Source organism: Parasteatoda tepidariorum, chromosome 4, assembly GCF_982258835.1.
Source record: "Parasteatoda tepidariorum strain Cologne lab strain chromosome 4, Ptep-v5.0, whole genome shotgun sequence".
Lineage (NCBI taxonomy): Eukaryota > Metazoa > Arthropoda > Arachnida > Araneae > Theridiidae > Parasteatoda > Parasteatoda tepidariorum.
This window is the reverse complement of record NC_141758.1, coordinates 68,876,360-68,890,059: the sequence shown is the minus strand read 5'-3', so window position 1 is coordinate 68,890,059 and position 13,700 is coordinate 68,876,360. Positions and strand designations below refer to the sequence as shown.

At 27.4% G+C, this 13,700-nt stretch overlaps 2 protein-coding genes across 9 annotated transcripts in view; one reads left to right on the top strand and one right to left on the bottom strand.

Moving 5' to 3' along the window:
• The window catches only part of RpS27 (ribosomal protein S27), a 324,227-nt gene that overhangs the window by 240,430 nt on the left and 70,097 nt on the right, over nucleotides 1-13,700 (bottom strand). The gene's annotated exons all lie outside the window — the stretch shown is intronic.
• Nucleotides 1-13,700, top strand: part of Orp8 (Oxysterol-binding protein-related protein 8) — a 151,244-nt gene that overhangs the window by 102,773 nt on the left and 34,771 nt on the right. For 5 of the 8 annotated variants that reach the window (XM_016074903.4, XM_016074904.4, XM_043045313.3 and 2 more), the window contains 2 exons: nucleotides 6,050-6,126; nucleotides 8,196-8,255. In XM_016074903.4, coding sequence (XP_015930389.1) covers nucleotides 6,050-6,126; nucleotides 8,196-8,255 — 137 coding nt within the window. The other 3 variants (XM_016074908.4, XM_087161316.1, XM_071181599.2) reach the window with 3 other exon arrangements.

Genomic DNA, 13,700 nt, shown 5'->3' with positions numbered 1-13,700 from the left:
TTTGAGATTTTTTTAAAAGGTACAAAAAGTACTTTGAAAATTGCTTGAAACTTTTTAAATTTTTAAAATATTCAAATCGAACTTATTTCGTTTGTTGCCAAATACGTCTCACTACAAAATTACGTAAATTTTTTTTAAATTTTTTTTCTCGCGTATACGCAATATAAAAGAACTACTTTAATTTCTCACGTCTTGCTCAATTTTAAACAAATATTTCTAAAATTTTAAAGCAATAATTTTGTAATTAATTTTGAATTGCTCCAAAAATTTTGCTTTATTTCATTGAATATTTTTAAAGGTATGGGAAAAAAACTTAAGACAAAAAAAAATTTAGTTTTTATAAAAATTTTCTCCATAAATATCGAAGCTGGGTTTCCTAAATTTTGTGAAATTATCGCATATAGTAACCAAAATGATTGTTGCAAGTTACAAATTTATTCCTACATTTTTTGGCATAGCGTGTCCAAAAACGCTATTTTCCGTTTGTAATTTACTTTTGGTCCCTTACCTTTAAAAGTTTTAAACTTCATTGAGAAGTAAGAGAAGTTGCATGATCTAAGCACTTCTGAAGTTGAAAAATTATTCTTCAATTATTTTGTCCACCCCCTGTATTTATAATAGTACCACAAAAATAGTATTGATTTATATGAAAGCGAGAATAAAAAAAAGTATATTATTAAGCAAACCATTATTAATTCTCTTACTTGCGTTTCTTATTTTTTTTAATCGTTTTCTTATAATCAGTTTTAATACTCCTTTATTATTATTATTATTATTTTACATAAAATGAAATTTTAGATGATCAGTAGTCTTTTAGGATATAAATAATTTTAATTCAGTTTTTTTTAAGTTGCGTTAATGTTGAAATTTAGTTTTATAATACTTCTTATGAAAAATGGTAAAGAAGAAAGTTACTTGCTAATTCAGCACCAGTTTAAGTTATCGCTTTGATAGGTTGAATAGAATGAATTTGAATATTAAAGAAGGAATTTGAAATGAATCTGAAGAATGAATATTTTGTTGGTTCAAGGCGGTTGAGAAATAAATAATGTAAATATTTCTTTTGTTAGTAATTTTATATCTTTGAGAATAAAAAAAAATTATTTCAGGAATACTACGTACAAAAATAATAATACTTATTTTAATAGTTTTCCAACATAGCAATAACAATATGCTACGCAAAAAAAAAAAAAAAAAAATTATGTGTTTAAAATTTATAATTTTTTTTTCTTTTTTCAGTTTGATTTTTATTTATCCTGACAATACTTTTTTCCTCAAATTTTATAAAAACGTTTTTGAATGTTAAGAAATTCGTGCCTCTAAATTTAGTTTAATTTTCAAACTATATTCCGAAATACCAAGATACAAGGAAGGTGCAGCAAAATCTTCTTTGTACTGCTGTTTGTAGAATAAAACATCAAAGCTAAAAAAGTCGGCGAAACGAGAAAGTCTGTAGTCTTACCGTAACAAGATTAACGTGTTTTCCCTTTCATCCTTTGCTGTGAATAAAAATATTTATAATAAGGAGAAAAGTATTTTTTTCTTTTTTTTTTTTGTACGTCGATAGATGAAGTAAATTTTGAATGCTTTTAAAATATTAATTATTTAGAAAATTCGTAATATTTAAAGTTTTTTTTACCCCGGTGTTTAAATTATTATGACCGAAACTCTAACTATGACCGATTATTTAAACTTAACTCTCATACTAAAATAATGAGGGATATCTGCAAGTGATGTAGCGTTGGTATAGATGCTTATTCGCATGTTTTATTTATTTATTTATTTATTTATTTATTTATTATTTTTTTTTTGTTTCGTCAATTTGTGATGAGTATATGCGATTCAGGTTTTTTATTTGTATCGTAATGATTGTTTATTTTATTTATTTATTATTATTATTTTGTATCGTAATGATAATTTATTTTATTTATTTATTATTATTATTATTTTGTATCGTGATAGTTGTCCGATTTCGGTTTTTCGTTTGTACTGCTTAGGAAAGATTTGTACAGGTGTAGGGAAGAACGGACCAATTTGGCATTATTATTATTTTTTTTTTATGGTGAGGATTATTTGATTTAGGCTTTCTATCATTCTTCAGTAATCATTCTCCAACTAAGTTTTTTTTTCAAGTTTTTTATTTGTAACGTACTGATTGTCAATTTGTTTTTGTTTTTTAATTTGTATCGTAATAATTGTCAAATTTGTTTTTTTTTTATATTTATACCACAAAGAGTGTTTAGACTGGCGTTTTTATTCTTACTGTATTGAAAAACGGTACGATATGGCATAAGAAGGCTTTTTCCCTCTTGATCAGACAAGAATTTGGTTGTTCTGTGAAGCTCTAAAATAATATGAAAGCGTTTTCAACCGTTGAAAGAGTAGAATAGGCGATTACGATTACATTTTTTTGCACTAAAATGGTGCAAAACATGTATAAGTTTAAATGTGTATAACAGTAAAACAGTACCATTATTCTGAAGCTGTTGTGCTGTGGCAAGATAGCTTTCTAGTTGTTAATAAGGCATATTGGCATGGACAATGATAATTTCAACTACGTTATAAACTGTAAGGACCATGTTGAAAAAAGGGAGTTAGTTAAATACAGGACTCTACGAAAATTCAAAATTTCTAGGAACAAGTATGCTAAACAATAGAAAAGAACATGATTTCATTTATTTGTTAAATACTATTTAAATGATTTTTAATTTTTTACATCGTGGCGAAATTTTTTTACATTTTTACACTGTGGAGAACAGGAGCTTGTTTTATTTCTAGACCCCTGGTTATACCAAAAATAAAATGCAAATAATTCAAATTAAAGCATGTAATTTCATTTTCTGTTGAATGATGAATGTTGTGTGAATTCATTTTCTTTATTTATATAATAGTTTTTCACGGACGATTTTTAATGCAGTTAAAAAAAAAAAAAATATTTCTTATATACAAGAAAATAACAAAAACTTTGATAATTAGAATCAAGAATTATTTCAAATAATATAGTTTTAAGATATCTGTAATAATTTTTGTGCGATATAAAAAATATTATATTTGATGTTTTTATACTAAGACAAAAGCGTGATAAAATGTAGTTTCTATTTGCTTAAAATAAATCGGAAAGCAATTATATAAATTAACAATAACCAATGAAAGAGCTTCTTTTAAAAGTGATGAAATGTTGGGAAGAGTGCTTAAACCTTAAAACCCTTTTCACATCTTATTTTTTTAGCTTTGACAGTTATAGTCTGATATACTAGCTAAAAATAACCTTTAAATTGACAGACACTTTCTTCTATAATGTATTTTTTTCCAACTCAAACAAATTTATAAGCCACTCAAAGTAGAAAGGAACTTTATTTTTAAGGCTCAAAAATTAAGAAAATATTGGTGTGCTTTGGAGCCATCTCTCCTGAATGCAAAGTGTTCATGCGTTTTTCGCGGTTTTCTCTCCTTCAACGGGGTTTGCGACCTCATGGTCTATTTTTTTTCTTTATCCTGGATTTTATCCTCCTCTTGACTTTTGTTACCCTCTGAATTATAGTCAGTAAAATTTTAAAACAATCTGTAAATTTACTTGAAAAACAGTCAACATGTTTCAAGTGCTCAAAAATAGAAGCCTACTTTCAAGACTTGTCAGACGTGAATGAGAAGAAGCAGAAATGATTTGAAAAATGAAAAGTAAAGTTGCCAGCGAAAAATGGAAAATAAAGGTGAGAAACAAAATTAGAAAAACCACAGTAGCCGAAAATGAAAAAAAGAAAAGATGAAAAATAGAACAAGAAAGACCACAGTATCCGAAAAAGGAAAAAAAAAAAAAAAAAAAGAAGGGTAAAATGCATTTCCACGCGTTACGGAGAAGTAGTGCGGAACTAATGTCGTTAACAAGAGAATCAGCATTTATATGAATAAAACAAGATTCCAGTGCATCAAGATAAGACGTGGAAATTATTTTGGCATTTACGAAATTGAATTTATGCCCAAGACTCCAGCAATGTGCAGCAATTCATGATTTTTCATATACTTGATATCGAAAATTTCTATCGTGTTTCTAAAGTTTGAATTTTAAAGCGCGTCTAGTTTGTCTGATGTAGTTACGGTCGTACTGAAAAGAAATGTTGGAAATGCCCCGACGATTATCAAAGCTAATAGGATCTTTAAGAGATTTAAATTTGATTTTTTTTTAATAGGCCTCTGTTAACCATGGTTTTTCTAGTTTCGTTATTCACCAATATTTTTCCATTTTTTCGTAGACAACTTCACATTTTTATATCCAATCACTTCTATTTCTTCTCATTCACATCTGGCAAATCTTGAAAACGAGCTCCTGTGTTTGAGTGCTTGAAACAAGACAACTGTTATTTTCTATTTATATATTTTTAAAGCGAATGAAGTTTTTAATCAAGTAATACTATGTAGAATTGTTTTCTCAAATAGCAGTTAATTACATAATATTTGAATACGTACTACAACTTCATACTTAGAAATTCTAAAAAAATAATATTAAAATTGAAATTTATGTTTTTGTTTAAAAAGAAGTAATCATCTTTTTTTTATTTTTATCTCCAATAAATCTGTTTATGAAGATTCAAATAGATTAGAGATTGAATTTTCCCTCTCTTTTCCTTTTCAAATTACAAAAATTTGTCAACAAGCTAACGAAAATTAAACAAATGCAATCTGAGCAGTTCCGAATTTTCTTAAAGCTAAGTCACAAAGAGAATTTATTGAATTTAGGATATCAGTAAAAAGGATGTTCGTCTTTCTACTCCCAACTCAGGGATGATGAATCCGGGCGGGATGCTTAGGGAAGAACATGAATTTTTCGGATGTAACCATGACAACGTAGAAAGGCAAAGCACGCAATCGCGCCGCGCAAACGAGGAAACATTCGTTCTGCATTGGTCAAAAGCGAGGAGCCCCTAGAGTTGAGCTATTACGTCATTCGAAAGCTGCTCTTCTGCTCTGCAGTTTAGTTTTCACGGAACCGTTCGACTGCCAATGTTGTCATAACAGTTTCACTAACTTTTCTTACTGATTTTCCTTAGTTTTGCTGTTGTTTCTGGATTATGTAAATTTATGTATACCGCACCGTTAGTGCGACAATCAATTGTCGCGGCAAAGCTGCGATAGGTGTGGAATACTAATTTGGTTTCTGTTTATCGGCGTTCGTCTTCTTCATTAGCAGTAAGTGTAAACATCGTCTGCAATGTGACGGTTTTTTTCCTCTGATAAGTCGATACCGAGAAAACTGAGGAATAAATTAAAAGAATGTTTTATTTACTGTAAATATATTGGTTGTACTTGGAGAACTGCTTATTTTAGTGAATATTTAGTTTTAAAATTTTTTTGCACTGTGCATATCTCAAATATTTATGTAACGTTTTATTATTGTTTCGTTATAATGTTTCTTGAATGAATTGTTTATTAACCTTTGGAATTTTGCAATTCTTCCAGAAATATTGCTAAAACAAAAAGTAGCATTATTTTTAGTCTTATAATTTGATTAATATTTTAATAATCGATGCAATTTAATAATAAAATAGTACACGAGTGATTATTTTAATGCTAAAAAATTACTTTGTACATACTTATTTGTTGAAAAAATAATATTAAAATAATTATTCAATATAATAAATAGAAAAAATAATTATTCAATAGTCTTGATGTATCAGTTTACTTAGGAAAAATAATGAAAGTTAAAATATAGTTGCCAATTATGAATGCTTTATTCTCTGAATTTAGCTATGAAAATGAAATATTCTAAGCAGAGCGAATCTTAGGATACAAAACAAAAATTTTGTGCTTTAAATCTTGTATCAAATGTTTTACAAATTTCAGTTATTCGATTCTATTTTTAACAATTTTAGTCATTTGCTTAATTTTAATAGCCATTCGCTTTTTTAATAAATGAGGCTATATTTATAAAATACAGCTTAGACTGTCATTGATGATATTAAAAATATTTTATGTGATTTTTGTTTAAAGAATAGGCAATTTCTAATTAGTAAATTAGTAATTTCTTTATTCATTTATTAAAATTTTTTTTTAGGTCATGATTTAAGCGAGGAACATTCAATGACACCAAGGTATTCTGAGGTCTCAAGCACACCAAGTACATCACCTAAAGTATATTATTTTATTTCTATCTGACTAATTGAATAATTTTTACTTTATTTTTTTAGCACTGCTAATGTGAGTAATATTAAAATGGAATTAAACAAACAACAATGGTAGTGTTATGATTTAAATATAATTCTCAGTATTTGCACTGATAATCAAAATAGTTGTTTGGATTATAACTTTTTCTTGTTTTTTGTATTCCAACAGTTATGCGACATTAACCAAGTGCAACTGAAATTTTGTTATAAAAAGAAACTTATTAGGTAATTTTCAAGCAATTAATTGGAATATCTTTTTTATCTTGAGGCAAAGTGAATGGATCCTAAATTATTTATCTTCTCTCTCCCCCTTAAGAAAAAAAACATTTTATACTTTAAATGATGGAGAGAAAGAAAAAGATTGTAGTCTCTGTAATACCCCTGAGGGATACAAAGAAAATGCATGTATCTTTCGCTCAAGACTCGTGTGGGAAAAGAGCCATCGTCTTAATTTTTTAAAAGAATTTTTGCCTTATTATTTTGAGATTATTCTATTTTTATTGTATTTTTTTTCTTAAAAAAACAGCTAATATTTTTTAATAACTAATAGTGAAACTATTGCATGATATCTACAGAGTAATTTGTGATGTATATTTATAAATTCTTTTCTAAATTCGATGCAAAAATTATCCTTTTAAAGTAAAAATTTAAACAACATTTTAAAAATTATGTTGCAATTAATTGAATGTTTGATTTCTTTACAGATTCGTCCAACATATTATTTATTTTATTTATTAAAAAAAGTATGCATCTGTGATGGCATTATAGACATTACATGTTTCTCAGCTTTTAAAATTTCTTTAATTTCAGAAATTTAATTTTTTTTAATCATTCTGAATCCTCTTGTAATTAAATTAAGCCAATTATTTAAATTTTATCACATTTTATGTATAAAAAAAAGCAAATCTACATACTTTTATTCTTTTCCTGACAACCAATAGGATAATGATTTTAATTCAATACAAATGTATAACTCATTAGTTGAGTCTTGCGGCCAAATCAAATATCAAACTCTATTTTTCTTTAAACTACTTTATTTTGTAATAAAAAAAAATGTTTTGTTATTTGGTTATATTAAATTCTAACAACCTTTTTGGGGATTAAACTGTAGCCAGATTATTTCAAATTAATAATACAGGGTTGGTTTTATTTTTGGTTATATTATTCATCAATAACTCCCCAACTAAAAATTTGAACTTCTTGGTGCTAGGACTGAGTTTTTTTGGATGTCTAAAGTCCCCTCAGTTCAACCATTGAAAGCGACACAAAATTGTTATATAAAAATTGATCTGTGTTCATCTCGGTAAAGAAATTACTTAATATTTTATTTTGTTGATTTAATATGTTTTAGAATTTTTAAATGTGGCCATATTTGTTTTGTTAACTTTAAAAAATAATGCTACCCATAGCTGCTAACTCTACTGGATTTACTAGTAGACTACTGGATTTTGCCAATTTTTCTTAGTCTACTGGTTTATAAAAATTCTCCTAGTTTTTATTCATTTTAGAAAAGTCCCTAAAAATGAGTAAGTTTTCTAAAAAAATAAAAATCCCTATTGAAATAGGATTGTTACACAGTTTAGTGCTTGCTTGAATACTTAAATAAGTATTACTATTACATAAAGAAGAGAGCCTCATTTGTAGTAATCAGTTTTTAGTTTATTTTCATTTAGAACTCTCATTTTAAATTAATCAAAAATCTTTTAACGATCAATAATAAATTACTTGTCTATTAAGCAGAATTGAGAAAGAGCAGAATGGAGGAAGGCGCTGGCTCACAAAGGGCTGTCACGCCAATAGAAGAAGTTAGATTTTAAATTTTTAAGTTAGATTTCTTAACTAGATAACAATTATAACTAGGCATGTGTCAGGTAGACTCATTATTTTTGCCAGTTTTGAAAAGTCTAGAATGCTTTAATGCTTTCAAAGATTGCGAACATTGCATTTTATTGCTTATCTATAGAATTAAAATTTTAAGAAATATCAAAAATTTGAATTAGTATATTTTATGAATATAATTTGTAATGTTTTTTTTAGGGTGATATGACAGCAGAGCCATCGTCGACATCTAAACTTGATAAAAGAGAATCTTATAAGGTATTTTGCTAATTGATTATAGGTTTTTAAAATGTATTTGATTATAAAATAAAAAAAAATATTTGAATAATGAATAAATTACATATAAATTACAAATAAAAATATGTTCTTGTTAGAGGTGTCAGATATATAATTTTTGTAAATTCATCTAAATTTTAGTACATTTAATCACTACATAATTTAAGAATGACCCTGAAGTAAGACGATTTCTTTCAGTTTCTATAAACACTTAACGCAATCTATTGGCTGTGTAAATCTTTTTTTTATTGGCATATTTACCAATTGGCATATTTTAAGGAAATTTTGTCGCAATTAATCATTTATCTGTCTAATTAATTAGTAAGAAACAGTGCCTTTAATAAATAAGGAATTGAAACTTTGGAGAAAAACTGCATTAGTAACCCAAATGGTGTGAAGTTTTTAATCTAATTTATGGAAACTTGGAAGTTATTGGTGATACAGTGACAGTGAACTTGACTGAAAAAATACAAGAGGAATTCACTTTACTTTTTATAATTAAAAGTGTTTCATGACTGTTAAATTTGTTGTAAACTTCTGGTTTTAAAGCTTAATATATTGCAATTTAAGAAGTTTCTTGGTTTAACTTGCCTGAAGTAACTGTGGTGAAAAAGCTCTTGAATCCCAACCTTGACATGTTTTTATTCAAAAATTGTCCAATTGGCACATATTTGCAGAGTGTCCTTGAAATTTAATCTAGATACTTCACAGAAATGAAAGAAATACAATAATAGAAGAAAAAGTGCAGTTCAAAAACAAAATATGAATATTGCAAAATTGTTTTCAGCATAATGTTTCATCCATAAGGTTTAGGTTTCATACTGCGCATAACTGTAGTTCTTGAAAATGTGCAATATTCTATACTCTTTCAGTTTTTTTTTTCCAGTTATGATTCTAAAAGTTTCAAATGCCCGTTTCGATCCCAGGATGGCCGGAGACTCCCCGTGTAGTAAATGGTGTCTGGTGCACGTCTTACCTGTCGGGTCGCAAAGTCCTCCATGTTCCCATAACAAATCAATACCTCTAAGGGTACTCAGGGTTCCCATGGTACTTGAAAAACCTTGAAAGTCCTTGAATTTGGTTAAAAAAATCAGGGTCCTGAAAAGTCCTTGAATTCTGCCATAGGGTACTTGAAAAGTACTTGATTTTGTAGGAATTAAAATACTACTAATTTTTCTTACAAAAAAGTAGAAAAAAAATAATAAATAAATTCAAAGGAAAATCATAGAAATTCTGATTGATGCAATTTTTCTCTCAAAACTTTTTTCTCCCAGATTTTTCAGACTCTGATGTCTTGAAAGCTAAAATTTCCAGAAAATTTTAGGTTTTTTAGTCATAGTTTTCGAATAATATTAAGTGTTCAATTGATTTAGAAATATGTTCAATGTGTTAACTCCATTATTATGACAGGGTAATATTGTTATCCTATTTGTTCTTTTAATTTATGTACCGAGAATAATTCATTTTTTATCATTTACAATCAAATTTTTACATTTAGTTTTTACTGCTAATAAATAAAATTTAGTTCTACAGGTTTCATTGATTATGAATAAACATCGTGATTCACATTAAACTGATTCTTGATTTACAGATCGTAATTCATATAAAATGTTCTACAAATTGCGGTTTAACTGAAAGTGATTAATGAATCACATATTGAATATTATTGTAAAGTGATTTGCCAATTACTCATCAGAATTCACATCAGATCTCATCAGAAGTTATTTCTGAATCATATAACGTATTTAAGTAATTTCAGAATCATGCCTCACAATTCTCATTCTAGTAGTTTATAAATCACGTATTGCGATTCACAAAAGAGAGATTTAAGAATTACCACCCACAATTCTCATAAAAGTGATTTAAGAATCACACATAGCTGTTCTACATAAGGCACCTTTCGAATCCCAAATTGCAATTTGCATCTTAATGATCCCTATTCTCATGAAAACTATTAGCTAATCACGTAACAGAATTCACATTAAAGTGATTTATGTATCTTCATACCTGTCAAGTTTTACGCATTTGGCATAAAATTTTATTTTTATATTTAAAGTGGTAGTAAATATATACTATTTTTTTCTTTTATTAACTTAATTTTTAAATTATTTTGTTCACCACTATTCTTAAAAAAATTAAGCATATATATTTTTATGTGTTACTATCATGTTTGTCAGCTTAAGCTTTTTCAAATGCAACATATTTTTTTTTGCTTAAAATTCAAATTTTAATACCACTGGGAAAAATCATTATGGAAGGGATTAAAAGTTGGCAGGTGTGGTGATCTTACATTGTGGCTTATGTCTTGTTAGTTCATGCATTTTGTATAATTTGCTATTCATATTATTCCGATTTAAGAAACATACACTGCTATTCAATTTCAATTTACAAATTATACATTGTGATATGTGATTTACGCAATCTTAGAGACTTACTGCACTTTTCTTATAATTTCGATTTACATATAGTTTATTTAGATTCATATAAATGCGATTTAAAAATTACGCTTGGTGAAAATTACGCATTTTCACAAAATTTTAAAAATCATGCTTCACATTTTATGGATATATTTTAAAGAAAATAAAGCTCAGTAAGTCTTCGATAGTTATCTGTGAAATATTGTTCTACAATAGATTTTATTGTGTTCAAAATACATTACTAATATTCTAACAAAATCAAAAATTTGATATTATAATTGAAACAGATATGTTAAATTGATAATTTATCTAATTATATACATTTCCTGTAACCTAAAATTTGGTCTAACATATTAAAAAAAATATTTATAATTTAATAACCATGCAATTAAACAACCTTTATCAATTATTTACTATGCTTGTTTGAAAGAAACTAAATGAATGTATAATATGCATTATACATTCATTTAGTTTCATTAATTCTAATTTTTCATGAAAAGTTACACTAATGTTAGTTTGTATTGTTGGATTTTTTTTCTTCTGTCAATTGGAATTTTTCTAAGTGATTTGAAACAGCAATGTATCAATCATTTGTATTATTAGCTGATAAATTTAATAATAAAAAAATTTTGTTGTCAAATAAGCATTGTGAGTTTAAAATATACAATTTCTACTTCTACGTAATTGTAAAATCTGGTTGACATGTACTACTTTAGCATATAAGAATAATACCAAATAGGTCCTTGAAAAATTTGATTTTTAGGTCCTTGAAAGTCATTGAAAAGTCCTTGAATTTTTAAGAAAAAATTGAGTGGGAACCCTGGTACTGATCCAGGAATTACTTTGTCTTCTGGATTGGTTCAAAATTACAAGGCTAGCGAGTTGAGCATTAGTAGTCGAAACCCCAAAAATTGGGTCGATTGTTCAACGATGGATAGAAAATAAAATACTCTATTACTTAATTGAATGCTCTTAAATTAAAATTTCTCTCTGTATTATGTAGAAAATTAGTTTTACAAGAATAATTTATTTAGCAGTTTTTAGTTTATATTTATTTCTTGTCTAATTAAGTTGATATTTAAATGCTTAACATCAGTTTTACTTAAAGCTATATATTACTATTCATACAAGGGAGGTATTGTTTCCAATGTATTTTTTTCATTTAATGAAATAAGACCAAGTCAATAGGGCTGTTTGTATAGTAATTTAGGATGTGTAAATAAGTGTGAGCACAAAATTGTACTCTTGTACATAAAACACTTATAACTTCTAAACTATTAGTCTGATCGTTTTGGGATTGATCTCATTCAAATTCCGCTCGTAAGGTTACATCACATAATTGTTCATATAGCTCTTGGGTAGCAATGTAAAGTACAACGTAAGTGCTTGAGGAAAAAAGTATGTTTAGACATAAAAATGCTCGCAACTTTTGAATTATTTGTTCTTTCGACTTGTGTATATTTTCATTCAATTCAGCCAGAAAAAATACATTAGAAACTATCTTTACCTGTGTAAATATGTAGAAGTACAAACAAGTATATTTTGCCAATAAAACCATTATATCTTCTAGAGCAGTGGTTCCCAACCGTTTGTTGCTCCCTCTAGAAATTGGCTGACATTTATCGCCCCTTTCTTCTTTTTGATCGAAAAAAAAAATGTTCATTGTTGCAAGTGACTGAAAATTTTAAAACTCATTTGCCCATTTTTACCTCTTTAATGACTGCCTTCTGCTTGAGGGATTTCAGTTAAAGCTTGAATATCAGGCTTTATGGTCGCCAGATTTAAGCGTAAGTCTCCTTTGAATGAAATGTCCAACCTACTTCTTTGTTTTACGAGAAGCTGGATGACCAAGCTAAATCTTCTCTCTACTAAATATGTTGACGGTAGTGATTTGCCTCCTTTTTTAATTATTATTAATTGCAAATTTTTTCTTTTGAATACTCATCGCCCACCTGAGGATTATTAATTCTCTTGCCTCTTGGGGAGATCGTTGGGAACCACTGTTGTGGACTTTTCGTCCTATCATTTCGAACTTGGTTGTAGTTGATTCAGCATGAAAAAATGCACCAAGAAAAAATAAACCTCGCATACATTGAAATATCGTTACTTAAGTCCCCCCCCCCTCACACCAAATCCTGTCACAAAATTTCCTGGAAATTCCATGTGCCTTCAACAAATTCCAATGGGTCCCAGCTTGTTCTTTTGAATGTCTACTTTAAACCCTAATTTGATTGTATGATTAAATGAGTAATTTAAAATCAAACTTTCTCTCAATATTTTGTAGAAAATTAGTTATGATATGAATAATTATTTGATTCAATTATTCACCAGTTTTTAATTTATGCTTAATTCTTTCTGGTTAAGTTGATATTTAAATGCCCAACATTAATTTTACTTGTCTTAAAATTAAGAAAAAACTGAATTAGATCCTAAAAGCAATGATTGGTTAGTACAACTATTTCTGTGCTCATGCTCTCCAGTTCATATATGACTAGTGAAAGTAAACATCAGCATGGCATTGTTTTGCTAAGTCATAATATATCTAGTTCATACTCTTAATATTATTCAGATTTATGTATTCATTCTTTTTATTTTAAATGGATAAATATGTTTTACAGAATATTATTTTTATGGTAATTAGGAATGTTATGAAAATGTTGCTGTAATTTCATTTATATCCAATTTTATCAAAGATCCCTAAATTAAATTAAAATACCATTCTTTTATTTTCTACCATTTTTTAAGTACTAAAATAGTTTTTCTGCAAATATTAAGTTGTGTTTTTTTTATCTTTATTAAGTATTACATTTGACAATAAAATGGATTTCACTCAAAAATTAAAACTCAAACTTTTAATGACTAAGCTGGGATAAAATAGCGAGTTTTAATAAATCTCATGATTAAAAAATATTTAGTTTTTACTAAATCAAGCAGTCAAAAAAAACAAATGTATGTGATTTAGTTTCAACTAAACTAGACATTGATCACTTTATTTTGGATTCTTAACAGG